Source organism: Salarias fasciatus, chromosome 7 (genome assembly GCF_902148845.1).
Source record: "Salarias fasciatus chromosome 7, fSalaFa1.1, whole genome shotgun sequence".
Lineage (NCBI taxonomy): Eukaryota > Metazoa > Chordata > Actinopteri > Blenniiformes > Blenniidae > Salarias > Salarias fasciatus.
The window spans coordinates 3794528-3815770 of record NC_043751.1 but is presented as its reverse complement, the minus strand read 5'-3'; the positions used below and the strand labels follow the sequence as shown (position 1 = coordinate 3815770).

Sequence of the window (21243 nt, the reverse complement as noted above, 5' to 3'; positions counted from 1 at the left end):
TTTTATCCAACAGATAAACCGATAACAGAAACGTCTTATTGGACTTCTCGGCGAACGCTGCCGCCCGCGAGGTTTTTTATGACGGGTGAAAGTCCGAGGCAGCCATAAAGCCAGCAGATAAGCAGAGCAGAGACAGAACATCCCCAGAGAGGACGAGACGACGGACGCAGACATGGAGGAGACCCGGACCGTCTTCACCCTGAGCGCCACGTTCGGCTTCCTGCTGCTGATTTTACAGCAGACCTCTACGGCCGCCCGTGAGTAGAGCTTCTGGGTCTGTTCTGATGTTTTCTGTCACAACACAGACACACAGGCTGGGTTAAGGTTCGGGTTTGGTTTAGGGCCTCCGTCAAGCGTCGGAACAAGTTGTTGCCGGTGTCTGTTCTACTGAACGTTGATCCACACACACCTTCAGAAGCCTCGCCTCTGAGACGACTCTCGGTTCTAAAACAGACCGAAGTGAACCTTGAAACAGATTTATGAACGCCAGAGAAGCCGTCATGTGTGAGGAGTCGATGGAAGATGTAGAGAAATGACTGAGAGCCTTCATCTGAGGGACTCAGTGGTCAAAGGAACTGCTGTTTGTCCCGAGCTCCTCTGATTACGCTGCGGTTTTATAACTCACAGTGACGTCCGTCGTTCTGACACCTGCTGCTGTTTGAGCCTTTTCTCTCCGCACTTTATGACACTTATTACAAAATATGTGACTCGCCTGTTTCTCCAGTCATCTGTGAGAGACGTGAAATGATGAGCTTGGCTTTATTTCATAGGGTTGAGATACGGAATCAAACCGCTTGCCTTGGTGTTGGAGACCAACCCACTCAACCATCGTCTCCAGGAATGACAGTGTTTTTTTGTTGTTTTTTTATTTGTTCCTGCTTCCTGGATTCACAGCTTTTATCAGAGGTGTGGGGAACTTTGGCTGCTGATAAAATATGGAGAAAATAAATGACAGCAGGAAAGAAGAAGAAACTTTACGAGTCGAGCTTCAGCAGAGAAGCTGCTCAAACTACTGAAACGGTCAAAAATGTAGAACAACTGTGAAAACAAATCTAAAGCCTCGTTTACGAGACGTTTCAAGTCAAACCAAATAGTGCTGAGGTTGTTATTTACACAGCAGTGTTCTGAAAACAATGTCTGTTTACACCACTAAGGAACTTGATGTAGCTGATATGCCAGGCCATGAGGTGGTGCAGTTGGAGGTTATGGTTTGGTCGGGTTTGTCTGTTTTGCTTGTCTGTCTGTTAGCAACATAACTTAACAAAGTGAAGAGTTTAGCTGTTTCTTGTACTGGTTTTGCAGTTTACATATAGGACAAAATAATATGATCTTCATTTTATTTGTACAATGTACTGTTAATATTTTTAAAGGGCTCTTATCTTTTAGGCAAATAAACAACAACAACAACAAAAGCTAATAAAAAGGCAAAGAAGCCAAACTGGCTAAAATAGCACCACCAACAACAAAATTGATAAAGTTAAAGCAGAAAAAGAAAAAGCCTCAAATCAGTGCAGCAAAAAGAAAAACACGCTTTTAAAAGCAAAATTAATCAAAATCAACAAAAAACATTGAAACAACTGAAACAAGTGAAAAATGTCAGGGGATAAAACCAGGCGCCAACCTCCGCTCATAAAACATGAAGATAATGCGGAAGTACAAAAAAGCTGTAATTCCAGGGAAATTCCAGCAGGGGGCGATGATGCTGGTTTCAAAAAGAGCCCCGGTGTCATTGGAACCCATTCAAAAATGCTGATTTTCAGAGTGAACATAAGCATATAAAGCGCTCGGTTCCAGAACATGACGTCACGAAAGCTCTATCCATTGTATTAACGATCTAAGGATAAAACAAGTTTTAAAAAATGACAAAAGTAGTACAAATGAAAAAACCAAAATAAAACAACAAAGTCAAAGCAATTTTAAAAGAGTGGCAATGGCTCAGACAACTAAAATGTCTTTAAAAAAAGATTAAATACCAAAAAAAACAAAGCAAAGTTAAGATGTCTGATGTTTGAAACTGTCGTCATGAAATATTGTCCTTTAAAGAAAATATTTAATTATTGCTCCAGAAAAAATTTATTTGGTAGAAAGTTACCAAAGCGGCTCTTTAGGCTGCAGACCGCTGGAGTGGACAGACCGGGATACAGTCAGGTCGGCACCAATCCAAGTCGGCCCTGGCCAACTCGGCACCGCCCCCGGGATACAGTCAAGTCGGCATCAAAGCCAAGTCGGCCCCGCCGGGGGGGCTCTCAAGTGGCCGAGTTGGTCGGTGCCGACTTGACTGTAAGCTGCTTACCAACTCGGCCAAAAGCCTCTTTTTTTTTTTTTAATCTTGATGCGGCTGCGGTGCGTCGATTTGCACAGTTTTTTGACGATGCACTCGGATGTAGGTTTTTTTGTTGTTTTTTGCCGCAGCGAGAGCGCAGATTTGCATTTGCACCAACCTAGTTGATGTAAACAACAGTGAAATATAATAAAATATTTGATAAAATTGAATAAAAATTTAAATAAAAAAAATTGGAGGAGTCTGTGCCTTCAGAGCGGGCAGAGCGGACGTATAATGAAACCCAAAAACAAAGGTTCTTTTCCAAAGACCAGGGGGGTATTTTGTTATTTACCTGACAAAATACCCCCCTGGTCTTTGGAAAAGAACCTTTATATTATATTAATATTAATATTAATAAACCTTTGTTTTTGGATTATAAATTGGAAAGACCTATGACCCTTTTTGGGCCCGTATAATGAAACTTTTCCTAATCACAGCGAAACGTGTTTTTATTCTGGTGTAAACTATCTATCCAATCTGTGGACAAAAATAATGATTTAAGATATTTAGTGATTTAAATAAGCAGCTTGTGTATGTCACACTATCTGCTCAAAAGAAAAAAAAACAAACACAAAACAGAAAAAAACACACACGAATAAGCTCTCTGATTATCAAATGCAGAGGTCAAATTCTAAGACATTTAACTATGTTTCCCTCCTCCGTACTGTAGAACTTAATTTTTCTGCCAGGCTCATCACAGTCCTCACAGTCTGCTGCGTGCACGAGAGAGGGGTTGGGGTTCACGCTGACGGAGATGCCGAAATGAATGAATGACCTGAGGGAATGAGCTCTCCGCTTATTCCTATAGTGGAGATGAACGTCAATATCGGAATGGAGGGAAATAATGATTAACACTAGAACTAAAATGATTAACACTAGAACTGCCAGCATTCTTACCCCCCCTCCAAAGGCCACAGCGCTCAGCCAGACCGTCATACATGTTGCAGTGTTTTTGCGCAGGAGCATAACAGTTGTTTTTCTGTAATCTAATGTATTAGAAATTAAGATAAATAAGCAAAATATTAAGCCAAGAGGATCAGCAAACCTTTCAATGCCTCATGTCTGCTGTATTAATGCCTCAAATCAGGTTTTAAAATGTATTTAATTTTTACGGTGCGCATTTCAGCAGCGTCACTTCTCCGCGCACTCATTTACCTGATAAACACGCACACATGCGCCAACGCACACAAAATAGTTGTATTATTAACCGTCAATAATAATCAAGAACATATTAAAATTAGTAAAATAAGTCTCCCCGGCTGCGCATCAGGACGGACACCTCACACGGTCCCGTCCTCACCCTGCTCATTTGATTCTGGGACTGCAGGCTCCACAGGACAAAGGTATTTATTCAGAAAATATATTCGTTCAAAAATTCATTTTTGGAAACGAAAAATACATGGTTTGCTGTGCTTTGATGGAGGATATAATATTTTACCTGAATCTGTAATTGGCACCTCTGGAGACACTGCAGTGCTCCTGCTGTCAACTACCGTGTTCGCTGTTGTGTTGAGATTTATTACATTAGTTTAATTATTTTTCACACCATTTATGTTATTATAATTTAGTTGTAAACTGACAGTAGCCTACAGTAATTCTCTATACCTGGAGGTGACGCGTGAGCGCTTCCATGCGCCACTGCAGGTTCTGCGCTGGACAAGCAGACACTTTCAGTGCACGGCGGGGAGCATAGGACCCTTATTTAGAAAAAGGGTTCTATGTTCCCCGGTCCATGCAAAGCGGGGATCGCCGGGGAACATACGACCCTTTTGGAGAAAAGCGGGGAACATAGGACCCTTATGTGGAAAAAAGGTCCAATGTTCCCCGGTCCATAAAGCGGGGAACATAGGACCCGGGGAACAGGTACGCTCCCATGTGGTCACGTGACCAGACAGCCGCTCGTGCTGCGCGCTCGTAGCTAAGCTACTCGATTCAAACAAGATGTCAAACATGAAGCTCCAGGTACATTATCCACCTCTAACCTGTCAGTCACCATAATCACACAGTTTGTCCTCCAGTCTCCCGCCTGCAAATCGTCGCGCCGCAGCATCGTGATTAAAAAAAAAGAGGCTTTTGGCCGAGTTGGTCAGCAACTTCCAGTCAAGTCAGCACCGACCAACTCGGCCACTTGAGAGCCCCCCCGCGGGGCCGACTTGGCTTTGATGCCGACTTGACTGTATCTCGGGGGCGGTGCCGAGTTGGCCAGGGCCGACTTGGACTGGTGCCGACCTGACTGCAATCCGGACAGACCGCCATGTTGGATTGTTACTACAGTGACTGTCAACTCTAAAACTACCAGGTCCAGGAGAGTACGGACCGGGACCAGGAGGGTATAGCCTGGGAGTGACTTGGGTTGTCTCTTGACTGAGCATGTGCATGAGAGTTATTCACCGGGGCAGTGGTGCTCATGAGCAATAGCAGCACTTCTGCCGCCTACTCGGAACAGAGTCCGGGAATTTTTCCAAAAATTCCACAATGAGAGTTGTTTTCAAAAAGTGAAATCATCAGTAGCTCCGACCACCGTTGTTGTGTAAACAGACTCCAGGACGCAACAAAAGTTTCTCCTCCTCACTTCAAATCGTCCCGTGTAAACAGGGAGTAAGTTTGAAGTCACATTTCAGCTCACTCCAAACCATCAGGACGTGTTTGCAGACCCTAAAAAATATGAGGGAACACTGCAAAAGTCACTGCAGTTCCACATTAGGAGGCATCTCAGAGCAACTGAACAGGCCACCTGGACCTGGTCTTATGTCTTCTGGGTTGATAAAGTACAGCACTCAGACAGGAAGGGGCACAAATCACTCATGATGGCTTTCTGTTCTGTAGAGTGTTCTGTTGCTAGTACAGAAGTGTATTTCCGGGAAAACAACACGGAGAATGCCTTGGTGACGGTTATCACGGTTGAGGACAATGTGGTACTTCGATTCAGACCCCCCCCTTACAACCCGGACAACCCCTTCGTTCTGGACGGGAACCAGCTGATTGCTCAAAGGGCTCTGGACGCTGAGGTAACTTCAGTCATTCATGACCGATCCAAACTCGGCGCTCACTCAAGGGTTCTCTTTGACCTGGGTTTTGTTTCATTAGCAGGTGGAAAGACCTTACAATGTGGAGCTCATATGTGCGAATACAGTTAATGGAGGAGAGGTAAGAACGCCATCGAACCCTTCCCTCAGGTTCTTCAAATGAATGATTCTTTAAGAGTCTCATCTGATTGAAGACATTTCAGGTGTCATTGGTCTTCTTCTATAGGTCTGATTTCTTTCCCTCCCCACTTTTCCAATTGAGCCGTCACTGCTGGAGGGATTAATTTTGACCTAAATGTTGGTTGATGAAACAGAACAGCTTCATAATGTAAAGAGTGAACAATATTCTTCAGACATGGATTCTTATTCAGGCTTCGTTTGTGTCTGTCCCAGTAGGTTTTGAGGCCATAATTTCTTTTCTAGATACATTTTAAGTAGAAAGAAACAAGAACAGCTGTGTGAAAATGTGTCATTTAAAACCTCTTAACTGTGTTTTCAGTTTCCGCTCAACTTTTTTGTAATTGTGACAAATATAAACGACAACCCTCCTGTATACGCACCTTCATACAGTGCCAACATCAGTGAGGTAAGAGTCCTCCTTCAGTGAAATGTGATCCAGTGTCCTGAATGTTTCAGTCAGAGTGAACCTGATCACCTTCACAGGTGGCTCCAGTCGGTACGTCTGTGGGAAGTTTTCCTGCTGAGGACTCGGACGGCCAGAATCTCATCTACACACTGATATCAGAATCTGTGAGATTTTATCTCCCCTTTGTCTCACAGTCAGTGTTTGCTAACGCCTCTTGTTGTGTGGATTTCCCTCATACCTTCATATCTCGTTCACTTTCCACAGAGAGATTTCACACTGCGGTCGCAGTCTGTCCCTGAAATCTTGGTGAACGCTCGACTCGACTATGACTCCGTGAAAAATGTCCAGCTGGTCTTGACAGCTCATGTAAGAATGACTCCAGCCTGATTTGACCTTTGTTTTCTCTCAGAGAAACTGGAGCTGTGGTGTTTTTTCCAGGACGCTCCGCTGGAGGATGGCGATCGGTCTTACACCGCCACCACAACCATCAACATCAACATCTTAGATGGAGACAACAGGCCGCCGTGGTTCCTGCCGTGCACGGAGCACTCATTCGGTCAGAATAAAGTCTGTGTGAACGGCGGATACACCGGCTCGGTCTTCCTGGATGAGCAGGAGGTGAGTCACTGCCTTTATGGTCTCTGCTATCTGGAAGGCGGCGGCCAGATCTGCTTCTGGATAACAGATTAGGCTGTTTGGAACAACACACCCTGCAGTTATAGAAACCCACAGCAGACACTTTTTTTTTAATTCAGTCAGAAAGTTAATCCATGATGAGCATGTGTGAAGCTCTGCTTGGTCTGCTATCAAACCACGAACACGGCTCAAACTGTAGGGACCTGATTTACCAGGATGTTATCCAACATCCTGAAGCGTTGCAGCAAATCAATCTGAAACTGTGGAGGAAAAAAAGGAAGAAATGAAGAAAAAGACACCATCTCTGCTGAAAGCTGAGCTTTCCTTGTGTGAGATCTATAAACATGCCCAATATGACATATTCATTGAGGCAACATGTTAAATAGATAGTGTGTGTGTTATTTTAGTGGTGAAACATCAAGTCTGCAGCAGTTTTTATGTACGCAACCATTTAGATCTATCGCTGTGTTAACTGTAAAAAGTACTTTCTTTGAGTCTGTCAGTCAGTGAGCTTGTAAACTTTACTAACACATAGAGCTGGGCGATATGGCAAACAAAATGATCACGATTTTTTTTTCGTATCATCAATCTCGATTATAATCACGATATGTTATATTGTTTTTAAACCAGTTTTAAAGCATCTGCACTGAAAACTAGAACTATAGAATAGATTAACATTTTATTAACAAACCAAGCAAATAGCAATGCAAATTAAATAATATAAACATAGAAAAATATAACAACAATCTCACTTAACAGTGCAGTAAATGGAAAAAAAAAAATCTAGCACCAAGATAACAAAATCTTGCGATGCACTGTTTTTTCAGTAAAAGAGAAGGATGATCGTTAGTTAAAGTGTGACAGTTTACAGCCCTGAGGATTTTTGTTGCTATAAAAGATTTAAAAAACTAAAGAAACCGCCTGGAGATGATGAAGGTGTTTTAGAATGTAAACATTATTTTCAAGTTCTGATGCTAAATATGCTGCTGCCATCATTAATGCTTGCATCAAATGTACAAAATTTAAATAATCTCGATTGGACAGATTAGACTTAAAATGTAACAGTACATAACTACGATAATATTAAAAAAATAGACAAAATTAATCGTTTTTTTCCTCTTAGAATGTTGCTCGTATGGTGCCGTGGCCTAAAAAGATGACACTGGCTACGTTTACGTGCAGTCAAGATAAATATTCTGGTTTCTGAAACATTTGGAATAACCCCAGGGAGATCCTCATTCAGACCACGGCGCACAGATGACGGCATGACTGCATTTGCACTTCATGCCACTAGGTGTGCTGTTTGCATGTTCAACCTTATTTTACACAGACACCACAGAAGAAGAAGAGCGCTGCAGCGCTGCAGGCTCTCTCTGCATGTTGTTAGCGGCAAGAAGTGGTGATATGTTCAATGATGCGATGCACCGTCATTTTCAGTAAAAGAGAAGAACTGAACGATCGTTAGTTAAACTGTATCACCAGTACTTCCTGGACTCAAAAGACCAGACTCCTTGCGGATCGGTGTGCTAGCAGCGGAGCGCTAGCGGCGGTGCGGGTGGAGCAGCCTTACCTGTCACCAGCAGCCTCATCTTCAGAGGATAACGCCGAGGCATGGCTGACTTCATCTGCTTCACTGCCCTCAGCTCCACGTTCAGCTCATCTCTGTTTACTTCTCAGACAACTTACAGGCGGAAGTTGAGCAGGAAAAAGTCAACTGTGATTGGCTGTGGTCTCGCACATTTCTGCCATGTCTGATCGAGTAAATGTGCTCACAGCTGATCACCGTGATCGACTGGAAATTAATCGCGATCACCAATCACGATCATATAATCGCCCAGGCCTACTAACACGTCACCGTTCGCTCCTCTTGCAGACTGAACCATTAGAGCTGACACCAGGACCCTTATTTGCCATCGATGGAGACTCAGGAATAAATGAGGAGATAAGATATTCATTCCTCGGTGGTGAGTGACTCAGGTCACATGACGAAGTCCGCGGCTCTCTGAGGAGATGACGGGTCGTTGATATGTGGAAGAACCCATCTGTCTGTGTCTCAGGAAACGGAGGCGGCTTGTTTGAGATCAACCCCACCACGGGGAACATCACCATGCTAAGAGTGGCCGATGTGGCGAACAACATCTCTTTGACAGTGCTGGTAAACAATTCAGTTCAATTCAAATCAATTCAAGTCGTTTGAAGCAGAGCTAGCTGTTTCAGGCCAGAGGGTAGGGATTTGAACTGTGGTTCAGGTCAGGATTTAGGAATGACTGATCTGTTTTTCCTCTCGCAGGCGACTCAGGTAACAAACAGTGACCAAGCCGCCACCACCACAGTTTCCATTAGCATTCACGTGAGAAGCGAGCACCCCCCACGGTTCGAGAGGCCGCTGTACGAAGGCATCATCACCTCGGTGGGCAGCACGGTATTGGACAAGGCGGACATGTCCAACTCACTCCGGATCGTTGCCACAGACGAGGACTACCAGGCTGCCGGGGTACGCTGTAGTATTACTAAGTTGCCACCTGACGGAGGAGGATGTCGGTGCAGCGCTGACCTCTCTCTGTGCTCAAACAGGGCATAAATCCTCACATCACCTACACCATCACCGGGAGCAGCGGCTTCACCATTTTCAACAACTTCCTATACATGACGGGGAACATCCCGGACACCACGCTAACTTTACAGGTCAGTTTCACACAAGATGAAAGCACTAACATGCTAACATGTCTGCAGTTGTTTGACAGTTGGTTTGTGCTTGCCGAGCTTCTTCGTCTCTTACTGAACTCCATCTTGATGTTTGTAGGTGACTGCAACAGACACAACTACCAGCGAGTCGGACAGGAGTGAGATCAGAGTGGAGGTGAAAGCAGGTACGATTCAGACCTCGAGAGCTAGCTCTGGGCCTCGAGGGCCGACGTCCTGCATGCTTTCAGTCTCTGATGTCAATAAGCTCTGTGTTACCGGGATTTCCACAAACCGGATGATCAACATCAAATTGAAGGAAGAGATCTCAAACATTTCAGAAGTCTTCCATAAGGCCTGGAGTTGAGTAGTCCTTGAGCTGGCTCTACACCGTGGGACCAACAGATCCAAGTCCGCCAATGTGACCATGAGATCATCCCCTCGGCATCCCGTACGACACCTGATCCAGACAGCAGGGCTGTTGACGGACCCATTTCATTACTGCAACTGTACACGCTGCCAGCCTCAGCATAAGGCTCCACTTGATAATCTGATTTCTTACTATGATTTACTCAGTTTGAATACTGGTACATGATATTTCTGGACCTGACAGGGGGACAGGAAGAGAGAGAGAAAAGAAAAAGAAAAGAAAAGAGAGTATTGGGAAGAAAAACAATGCAAAGTTACAACAATGATCTTTTGATCTGAACCGATACTCCGGACGACTGGCTACTACACCTTCACAGAGATACAGCAGAGAGCATCAATTTACAAACCAGAGCAGCGGGAGACCTCATACAGATAACCATTAGTCTAACATCCCACAAGACAACATGAAGACTGAGTCCACATGCAGAATACATTGCAGAGTGATTAAAGATGAGTGTGATCATGCAAATGTGACTGTGATCACGCAAATATGACCTCTGACCTCTTAGAAGATCAAAAGTAGGCCACAGAGGCCCTCAGGACCCAGACGACCAATTGCTTTGTGGTCATTGCTCATCAAACAATCCAAGCATTCCTTTCGTGTCCGATCTCACAGTTCAGCGACCGACTGAGTGAAACGGTGAAGCTTCAAAGTGTGCTCACTCCTCTCAGGTATCACTTCCACCGCTCGGCCACCAAGCACATCGAGCCAGACACCAAACAAGACACCAAGTGGGACGACAACCAAGACCCCGAGTGTGACACCAAGTCTGAAACCGAGCCAGACAACAACCAAGACACCGAGCCAGACTTCAAACACAGGAGTCTCCACCTCCACTGCCACTGGTGGAACCACCAGTCCTGGTACCATCACAAGCAGCGGACCTTCAACCGGCAGTGGGTCTGATTCCACTGGCGGCAGTGGTCAACCAGGTGCCCACCCGTCTTTCTTCCACTGATCATCGAAGCCGCATGGTCCGAGTTCCTGTTGCACACGCAGACAACTTTCAGAACCACAGCAAAGCTTCGAAAACATAGCGATGCAGAGAATATGAGCTAAAGAAAGCAACCAACCACAGAGCAGTGCCGTGTCAGTACAGTCTGCAGGGGTCTGCTGCCCATGGCTCCCTGCAGCTCGCACAAAATCCATGTGTCTCTAATCACACACTTTGAGTTAACAAGTGGTGACAGAATGGTTCAATAGCTTGTCAACTAAAACATGCAACCCTTGCTAAAATGTCACCAAACAACAAAAGGTCATGGTTGAAAATAGGAAATTATTACCAAAGCATAAGTTTCAATATCTTAAATGAAATCATTTTAACAGATACAACTGTTCTGACAGCTATTACAGCTTAAATTCCTAAAACAGCTAAAATAGAATAATGTTTAGATTAGATAGTTAAAATGTGTCATTGCTATAAAGGTTAAACAGCTAAAATATCTGCTGAAATGACTAAGAATACGAAATGAAAGAAACAGCTAAATAAAATTGCTGAAATGACCGTAACGGGTTGCAACGGCTGAAACAGCTTTAACGGCTAAAATATCTTTATCATGGCTGAAACGGCTAAATTCGGCACAGGACAACACAAAGCTGAAATATTCTACATTTAAAACAGCTGTCATGGATAAAATGTCTATAACATCAAAAACAGCTGAAATGGCTGAATCAAATATGGTTGTCTATCATATGGTTATGACAGATAAAACTTAAAATAACCAAGTCAGTCACAGTCAAATGGCTAAACAGCTTAAGCAAATGATTTGAATGGATAAAACTTCCTGAAACAACTGAAACAGCTAAAACATTCTGAATGAGTGAAATAACTAGAAGAGCACGATGCTTCTGAGGCCGTCTTGAGTCGTGTGTTACAGTCAGATTTAAAGGGATTTAAATCAGTGTTCTTTTGCATGTGAACCAAGAGCCACGTTCCAACCTGCTCTGCTTGTAGCAGCAAGTCGATAAAAGCATTCAGGGTCTGAAGCGGATTGATGTTTAGCTAACCGTCATATTGGTGTTTTAACCCTCTCACCTCTGACCTCTGTCCTGTCAGCGACCGGCGGATACTCGGCGAGCGACATGGCGGCGCTCGGCGCCACTCTGGGCGCCCTGCTGTTGATCTGCCTGCTGGTCATCGGGCTGCTCGTCTGGAAGATGAGGAGGGGGAAAGCAAATTCCAAGAAGATCTTCGAGGCCAGCGTGTTCGTCAGCTCTGTAAGTGAATCCGTCCAGACGGCGGAGCGCTGTGCCGGCACGGCGGCGGCGGCCCGAACACTCACCTCAGCTCCGCTCTGCCTCCGCAGCTCCGTCAGGACGGTCTGAAGGACGGCGTCCAGTACACCAACCAAGCCTTCCAGCACGACGACGACGACGACAGGCGCGACTCGGGCCACTCTGGCAAGACTCTCACCTTAGCTCCTCCTGAACCCGCCAAGCCTTCGTGGAGCGACCCTTCCAGGGATGCGGTCCTGAGGGCGTCGCTGCACGATCTGCTGCCCGACAACGCCAGCGACGCCGGCTCCGACAAGATGGACGGCGAGAAGGAGGTGAAGCCCATCCTGACCAAGGAGCGGCGGCAGGAGGAAGGATACAAGTCGGTCTGGTTCAAGGAGGACATCGACCCCAACGCCAAGGAGGAGGTGGTCATCATCCCCGACAGCAGGGAGCCCGAAAGCGACTACGAGGACCACGATGATGACGTCGACCATAGCGACCACGACGACGACGACGATGACCACGAGGGCCACGATGACGACGAGGACCACGAGGGCCAGCGCAAGACCCCCAAGGTGATGTTTGCTGACAGCGACCTGGACAGTGGACTCGGGGTGAAGATGGAAGATCCTGCGGAGGACTCAGACAGCGACATCGACCAGAACATCTTTCTGTGAGACGAGTCGTCGGAAACAAAACCAACCCGAGAGACGTCAGACCTGGACTGCCGAGCAGGACCAGAACCACAACTGTTCGCCTCAACGGGTTCCAGAGCCAATCATCAGTTTGAGTGATTTCACCGAGGTAGCTTCAGGCGTAACATTTACACTGCGAGTAGCATAAAACCCTCAACAAGCCTGAAATCTGCATGTAAATACAGCACAGTTAATGTAATATAACTTTATTAAAGATTTTATAAAGACATTCGCTTTTACTGCCAACTTTACTGCTGTTATTAAATGTTTAATATGTGGAGAGAAACTGGCACCTGGAAAACTATGATGAAAGATCAAAATAAAACAGCTAAAAACAACTTAAAAAAATTGCTAAAACTACTTAAATGTATTGAAGTCAGACGGGATAACATTGCTGAAACAACTGAAACTGATCTAAAATGCTAAAAATGCTGAAATGCCTCAAGTAGCTGAAATTATGTGAAATACGATAAGTGGCTGAATACTATTAAAATAATTAAAATCGCAAAAAAGGTCTAAATCTACTATACATGACTGGAATTTGATTTAGAAAAACCTAAGCTTTATAACAGAGAGAAGTGCTTAAAAAGTAAAAACTGCTAAAGTGGATTAAACATCTATAACATCCCAGGTGATATAAAAGACTGAAAGAAATAAAATGAGTGAAAGCTACACTGCAAAAAACACTAAAAACACGCTAAAGCAAATAGAAATTGGAGAAGTAGGATAAAAAATGATTGAAATGCCTACAACTGACAACTGCCATCTAAATAACAACTAAAATAGCTCATAAAGTAACTGATGAAATATTTCAAAAATATCAAAATGCTAAAAGAAATCACATTTCTTCAGTAGATAAAATTACTTAAAACAGCTAAAAACAACAGATAAGGTAAATCAACAAAAATCCTGACTGGATCTAACTGGATAAAATTTTAAAAATGGGTTGAAAAGCAGCTATAATCAGCTAAAAGCTGGTAAAACGGCTAAAATCTGAAATGAAAATGATCACAAATGGTTAAAATAGCCAAAACTGTCATAAACAGGATAAAACAAATGAATTAACTGTTACTGTGAAAAAAGAAAAAAAATTGTTTTAAATTCATATAAATTAAACAAAATATAGTTTTAGTAAATATGGGTACATAAGCAGCATCAGTGTTATTTGGAGGTTTAGAAATTTTTGAAGACTTTTATTAATTGGAACTGATGAAAACATTTCTTTTGGTTGTTGGTGTAGAGCAGTGGTTCTCAAACTGTGGGGCGCGCCCCCCTGGGGGGCATGCTTTTTTTTCCCGCCGGACTAAAATGAAGTGTAATTGCACATCTATTCCAGTAGTTGGCAGTGGCGCTCTCATTGTCAGAGTGTGCAGCTCTACGTGTAGGTTTTTTTTTTTGCAACGAGCTGTGACGTGATAGCCTCGTAAACCAGACCCGCTCACTGCTCATCCTCATTTGGATTTGGAGTTAAGCTTAGTCTGGATAGGAGCCCATAGAATCTTCTTGCAGGGGGCGTCGGTTACTCCTTTGACTGACAGCGCACTTCAGCCAATCAGCGCTTCAAAACAAATACGTCATCAAAATGCGTTTGCCTCTCTAAGGTTAGCATTAGGTGCGTTCGACATGAGAAAGCCAGAGGCAGACCTTTAAGACTTTTGAGCCGCCCCGCCCAGATTTGGCCCGGAGTCACTGATACGTAGGACCTACGTAGGGCATCGAAAACTCGCGAGACCCAAACGAGATCAGTCACAGAGGAAGCCGCGTGAGCTACTGGAGAGCAACTCACCGCGGCTACCTGGCCCACCTCTCTGTTTCATCCAGGCAGGGGATTGGACCCGAGCCCACTCGTCATCAGTTTGATGACAACACGCTTTATTTGCATAAAGCGCCGTCTGCTTCGTCTAGCTCCGTCTACCTCTGGCTTTGCCATCGTGAACGCACCTATTAACTCATTAGCTCTAGCTTCCCTACATGCAAAGACACGCGAAAACGTCTTTTCCTGTTAGAAACTCTCCAGGCGCAGACTCTTGCTCTTGCTTGATTGTTGTAATACTTGATATTTTGGCTATAACTTTACTTATTGCAGCTTTCAGACGACGGTTAAAGTCCGTCATCTCCGCTACGCGCAGTGAAAGCGTCACTTCCGTTTGGCCCCGGAATTCGCCACAAAATTTGAAAACAGAAAGCGGCAAACCTGATTGGCTCGGTTGTTTCACGACCAAGTCTAATCCCCTTCTGTGGGCTCCTACCAGACTGAGCCCAATTCCACAATCCAAACGCGGACGAGGAGTGGGCAGGGCTGGTTTACGAGGCAAAAGGATGTGAAGCGCAGTAAACAAACCCTGAGACAACATGAAGACACTTTTAACAGGGATGAAAAGAAAGGCGGAGAGAGACGACGACAGTGGGTCAAAAGAGAATTCTGGCTGAGTGCAGAGAGGCAGGATCCACTCGAAGAGCAGAGGGCTGTGGGCATTATGAGTTCCTTTTGCAACATCTTACCTTTGTGAAGCCAAACCTCGCTTTGAGAAGCTGTGCACTGCAGAACCTGCTCACTGTAGCCATTAATCCTGGCTTCCTCATTATATAAAAAAAGGGGGAAAAAATCAGTACAAATTGTTTTCTTTTCTTTTTTGTAGGTTAAAGTGTTTTATATATTGTGCTCCTGAGTTAATGTTGCTGAAGTGAATTTGAATTTGTTATTATTTATTGATTTTGTTCAATTTTATTTTCCAGCAGCAAATGGTGCAATAAGTCTGTCAAAAATGTTTACAGTTTAAACAAGGATATTATTATTTTTTGAATTTCAGGCAAATTGATGCACTTAAAATCTTTTCTTTTACAGACTAATAAACAATGTTAATAAAGTCACTCTTGCAAGTTGAACTATATCTCTTTCTTTTTTGTTTTCTTTAATGTTACCAAGGATGTTATGCAGAGGTGTACCTATAACAATTTTATAGACAAATGCTATTATTCATAGTTGCGGGGGGGGGGGGGGGGGGGGGGGGGGGGGGAGGGGGCAATTGTTTTCTTGTTGCTGGGGGGGGGCGTAACAGAAAAACATTGAGAACCACTGGTGTAGAGGCAGGTGAATAATGTATGGAAACTGCTGTGGGGACACCTGGTGGGGCTTTCTGGTATTGCAGATCTTCAGTTTTGCGATGATATTTAATCACTTCCTGTTGTGGCAGAATAAATGGGGGGGATAACCAAAACTCAACCAAATCAAAGACAACGCCACCTGGGGGCTTGCACCCCAGGATCTCAAATGCTAAACCAAATTAAACCAAAAAAAACAAGGGCCCGCAGGTTCAAAGGATTCACTGGGACGGGAGACGTGAGTTCAAATTAAAACAAACTTTATTAAATTCCTAATGTTAAAATCAACAGACTAACTCAAAATAAATGGGATTTGAGGCCTGCCAAACAAAACCAAACTGGACAGGGCTGGGGCTTACCACGACAGCGGTAACAGAAAGGGGGGAGGATCCAAAAACACACAGCACCCGTGACACAGCAAACCAAAAAGTGAAAACGGAACCACCACCAGGGAACCGCTGCCGCTCTGGGGCCCCCAGCACCTGTCAAAAGAAAAGAAAATCAACTATTAAACTCACAAAATGATGGCAGCCCTCATACCCCAAAAACAAAAACCCAATACCTAAATATTCAAACAAAAAGAGGAACAAAGTAATTTATACGAAATGAAAAAAACAAATCATTGCAAAATAACAACCAAAGGGATAGAACAGAAAACAATAAAGCAACGTAATCACTATTAAACGCAATCAAACAGAAGAAGGTAAAAAAGAAGAAAATCAGAAGGAAGAGTGCGTCTGCATTTCTAAAAATGCCCGAGCACGGCGCATGCCCAAGCTCCTAGGCTCGATGCAGGAGAGCCACACTTCTCAAGGAGCCTGGGTGGTCCATCAGGCTCCTAGGGCAGCAGGGTGTACTGAGGAGGCCGTGGTGCGACGAGCAGGTGTCAAGCACATCCAAAGAAGGAGAGCCAAAACAGCAGTAAAGCCCGGGGTCAACTGCAGCTGATGACTGCACCACTGTAAAACAAACCATGAAATCACACCAAAATAATGAAATTAAACAATAAATCACTGTTCCCTACTGAGGAGGGGTTGGCACACCTGGCAGCATGAAGGAGAGCATACACAACCCGATACAGCAGCGGCGGCGGCTGCAGGAAACACACCGCGCCCACACAGACTCCAGGGCAGTCCAGCTCCCAGTCAATTCACAGCTGTGAAACGCAGGGCTGGGGTAAATACACTGCTGAGGCTGCTAAGCGGACTAAAGAGAAACAGGACATGCGTACCTTTGTGGGAGGCCAAACACTATCCTGCACAGACACGCTGTCAGGACAGCAGCCACATGTCTGTCAGTCCCATGAAGGAGGAAGAGGAAGAGGAAGAGGAAGGGCGGAGCAGGGATATTTATAGACGCCCAGTAATTAGAAGCCACACTGCCTCAAGTGGAGGGGAGTGCAACTCCCCACCATGCCACATCTACCCCCGGAGTTTGTGTCGTCGTCCCGACGACTGACCAAGGGAAAGGGGCTAACACCAGGGTCTGAACACAGCTGTCTGTGCGTTCGACGCAGATGGCTGAGGGCCATCTGGTACACGATCTGCCTGCCCTACAGACCGGGGAAGATGGTGCACATTGGGATGTCGACCAGCAGTAGAGCGACCAGTCCGGCGCAAGGTCTGCCGACTGGGCCCAGGTTGAGCATCCAGCAGAGGAGGCCGAGCCCACTGGGCTGTGTCTGCCTGTGCGCCAGATGCACAGTCCACAGCCTGAGGCTCCAAGGTGACAACAGGTGAAGTGGCAGAAGCGAGCGCAACACTAGGAGCTGCTCTGGTAGGTGACAGGGGGTTTTCTCGCACCAGGAGCCATAGATCTTCCTCAGCGGACTCACTGTCCGACTGGACTGGTGCAGGTGGAGGCAGGACCCGGGAAGGTTCAGCCGGGGGTCCTGACCTGACCTGGGGCTTGATCATGTCTCGGTGGACCTGGCGCACTCTCTGGAGGTCATCCACTGGGGCAACAGAATAAACCGGCCCTTCCACAGGTGCCCGCACAATTTGGTAGACCGCAGAGTTCCAGACATCCTGGATCTTATGACGACCTCTGACACCATGATCCCGCAGGTAGACCAGCTGGCCAACACTCAGTGGGGCATCACGAACGCGTTGGTCATGTTGCTCCTTCCGGCGACTAGCAGCAGCTGACAAGCGTTCGCGAGCACCCTCAAAAGCTAACCTTAACCTGGCCTGATGCTCAGCCACCCAGTCTTGGACCTCTCCTGGAACTGGATCACGAACGCGACCTAGGAGAAAGTCTACAGGGAGCCGCGGCCAAACATCAGGAAAAAGGGAGACTCCCCAGTGCCCTGATGCGGTGTGGAGTTGTAACAGAACAGAACCTGTGGAAGACAAGAAGCCCAGTCACGCTTCCGTGAAGTCGGGAGTGTGCGCAGGAGGTTGTGGAGCGTTCTGTTAAACCTTTCACATTGCCCATTGCCTGCAGCATGATAGGGTGTGGTGCGGGATTTTGAAACCTTGTACAGGCTACAGAGATGCTGAATAATGGAATTCTCAAAGCTCTTCCCCTGGTCTGAGTGAATACGACTAGGAACCCCCAGTCTAAAGAACCACTCCTTGACCAATACCTGGGCTACAGTGGAAGCCCGTTGGTCTCGAGTGGGGGAGGCCACAGTGTACTTGCTGAAGACGTCGGTCAACACCAGGACGTTTTCCAAGCCATTTCGAGATGGTTCCAAGACTGTAAAGTCCATGGCCACAATTTCATTGGGCCTGGACGCCAGTAAATGACCCATAAAGCTGTGAGGCACCAGGTCCGAGTCTTTTGCAACTTGGCAACGCTCACACCCCTGGATCCACTGTTTTATATCAGTGGTCATGTTGGGCCAGTAGCAGCGTTCCCGAACCAACTCAGAGGTCCTCTCGATGCCTTGATGGCCATGTTCATCATGGAGCTGCCTGAGGGTTTCCTCCTTAAGGACAGCAGGTAGGAGCAGCTGAAGACCTTCTTCACCCCCATCTGGGTGGAAGAATCAACGGTAGAGAACCCCCTCCTTCTCCACCAAGCGGTCCCACTGACGCAAAAGTGCTACAGCTGGTCTTGAAAGCTGCTGGCGTTCAGCTCGGGACGGCTGGGCACGTCTCCTCCAAAACACCAGAACTGCCGCCAGAAGGGGGTCAGTTTCCTGCAAAGAGCAAAGGTCAGAGGGAGAATGCCCTGGGAGGACGGATACCAGGGACTGGGTTACCCCAGTGGGAGGGGCAAGTTGCAAAGTCTGTTGGAGGGCCACAGGGACAGATGTTCCGGGCACAGCGTGTTCAACTGAAGTCGCACCAGAGGTGTACTGCCGGGAAAGGGCATCAGCATTCCTGTTACTTCGGCCTGACCGGTACTTGACTTCAAAATCAAATGCTGCAAGCTGAGCAGCCCACCGATGTTCTGTGGCCCCGAGCTTAGCGGTGTGGAGGTAGCTCAACGGGTTATTATCTGTAAAGACAATGCACTTGTGTCCCAGTAAATACTCCCTGAACTTCTCCGTCATGGCCCACTTAAGAGCCAGGAATTCAAGTTTCATGGAGCTGTAATTCTCCATGTTGCGTTCGGTGGGTCGGAGTCCCCGGCTAGCATATGCCACTGGGCGTACCCCATCCTCCAAGTCCTGGGAAAGGACTGCCCCAAGGCCGCTGTAGCTAGCGTCAACCTCCAATATAAAGGGACGGGAGAAGTCGGCATAGGCTAAAACCGGGGCTGAGACCAGTCGCGCCTTAATGGCCTCAAAACTCTCCTCACACTGGCCCAGTTTACATGGGTGTTTTTTTTCAATCCGATTGTAAACAATCGTATTAAACGGAGTGTATACATGTACGGCATACAAAGCGATCCACGATGAATCCTCGTTTACAAGGACCCTGGGTGAAGCGGATTATACAGCGTCCTGTGACATGCGCACAAAGTCTCACGAGGAACTTGTAGGTCTTTAGCTCCGCAGCAGCAGTCCTCAGCGCTGAGCAGAGTGTTTTTATCTGCTGATATCTGCTCAAATAATGTCCCAAAAGTCCATGAAACGCTGCTGAAGGAGCGGCTGCTCCCCTGGCTGTAGCACCGCTGCACCGAGCAGCACGTCTCGTTGTGAGCTCTGCTCCGCGTGTCGATGTTTCGAATTAACTGGTGCCCGTGTTAACTTGTGACCAATACATGATTGAAAAATGTAGTCGTTCTGGCGAACGTCGGTTATCGACAGTTACAGTGAGTGTATACGTTTAAAGTAATTTGTGAGTCTTACTTTAACAACTGCTGTAATCAGCCTGTGTTTACACAGACCTCCGCCGTCATTCGTTAACACGGGAACCAGTTAATCCATAACACCAGCCGGCGATCGCTTGTATTCTGCTATACAGCTCTTTATACAACTCGCTATTGCGCGATTTGGTTCCATCTCGCCTCTCCAATGTTTTTTCTGTCGGGGTTTTTTACTAAAAAAGTGTTTTTCAACCACCGTGGCGTTCTCTGCTGGTTTTTTGACTGTGCTGCTTCCTGTTTACTGGCACGTCACAGGCATGCGCAGAACAAACACTCACCCAGTTCAATCTGCTCCGCTGTCAGGCTCGTTTATAAGGGACACGGAGCGGATTGTCGATCGGCGTAGACCACCTCATACAATCGGCTCCAAATTACAATCCGCTCCGAGTGAAGCGGATCCACTCTGTCGTTTACATGACACATTTTACAATCCGCTCCACGTACAATCCGCTTATACGTGGTCCATGTAAACGTGCCTACTGAGAGGTCCAGGAGGCACCCAGGTGCTTCCCTGAGCCCTTTTTGGATTTCGTACCCACCAGCTCAGCAACCAGCTTATGGAGGGGGCCAGCCAGGTGGGCAAATCCCTCCACAAAACGCTGATAGTAGCTGGCAAAGCCCAGAAAGGAGCATAGCTCTGAAACATTCTGGGGGCGCTGCCACTGGGCCACAGCCTTGATCTTGTCCGGATCGGTGGCCACTCCCTGGCTAGAGATCACATGGCCCAAGTATTTCACTTCTTTCTGAAAGAAAGAGCACTTCTCAAGCTTTGCCTTCAGTCTGTCATTTCTGCTGCTCCGCCTCACGCTGGCAGATTAACAGCTCGAGCGGAACTGCTCCATGAAAACCAGATTCAGCTCGGCTGTAAACGGAGCAGGGTGCTGATACCGAGGGCTGTAAAACTTCATGACTGACTGAAGTCTGGACCTCAGACGTCACTTCCCTTCATCACCACTGACAGGGTGGACGATGGACAGAGCATTCCTGGCATTTTGCTTCTAATATCTGAAAATGAGGCCAGCTAGAAGGCTGACTTGAGCCAGGAAAACAAAACTCATTGCTAGCTTAAAGTAAGCTAAACTTCATTTTCGTGCCACCATACCGTATTTTGGGGAACACTACACATCATATTGTTAATAATATATATGAAAGAGTAACCCTATAGTGGCAGTGCTGGTGATAAGCAGTCTGAATATCTATATACAGGGCTATCTAAATCTAGGTTCAATGGGGAGGTTATAGGCTGTCATGAAGCAATATGATACTTAGACTTTACTCCAAATGAA

General features: G+C 46.1%; 1 protein-coding gene across 1 annotated transcript; it reads left to right on the top strand.

The window, feature by feature from the left end:
- Nucleotides 1–172: 172 nt before the first annotated feature.
- Nucleotides 173–12859, top strand: LOC115391509 (cadherin-related family member 5-like). The gene is made up of 13 exons (XM_030095783.1): nucleotides 173–257; nucleotides 5150–5331; nucleotides 5849–5935; nucleotides 6200–6301; nucleotides 6374–6553; nucleotides 8445–8535; nucleotides 8629–8726; nucleotides 8862–9065; nucleotides 9146–9256; nucleotides 9375–9441; nucleotides 10355–10615; nucleotides 11740–11912; nucleotides 11999–12859. The coding sequence occupies exons 1-13, from the start codon at nucleotides 173–175 to the stop codon at nucleotides 12575–12577; spliced, it is 2220 nt and encodes a 739-aa protein (XP_029951643.1). The 3' UTR covers nucleotides 12578–12859.
- The last annotated feature ends 8384 nt before the right edge of the window (nucleotides 12860–21243 follow it).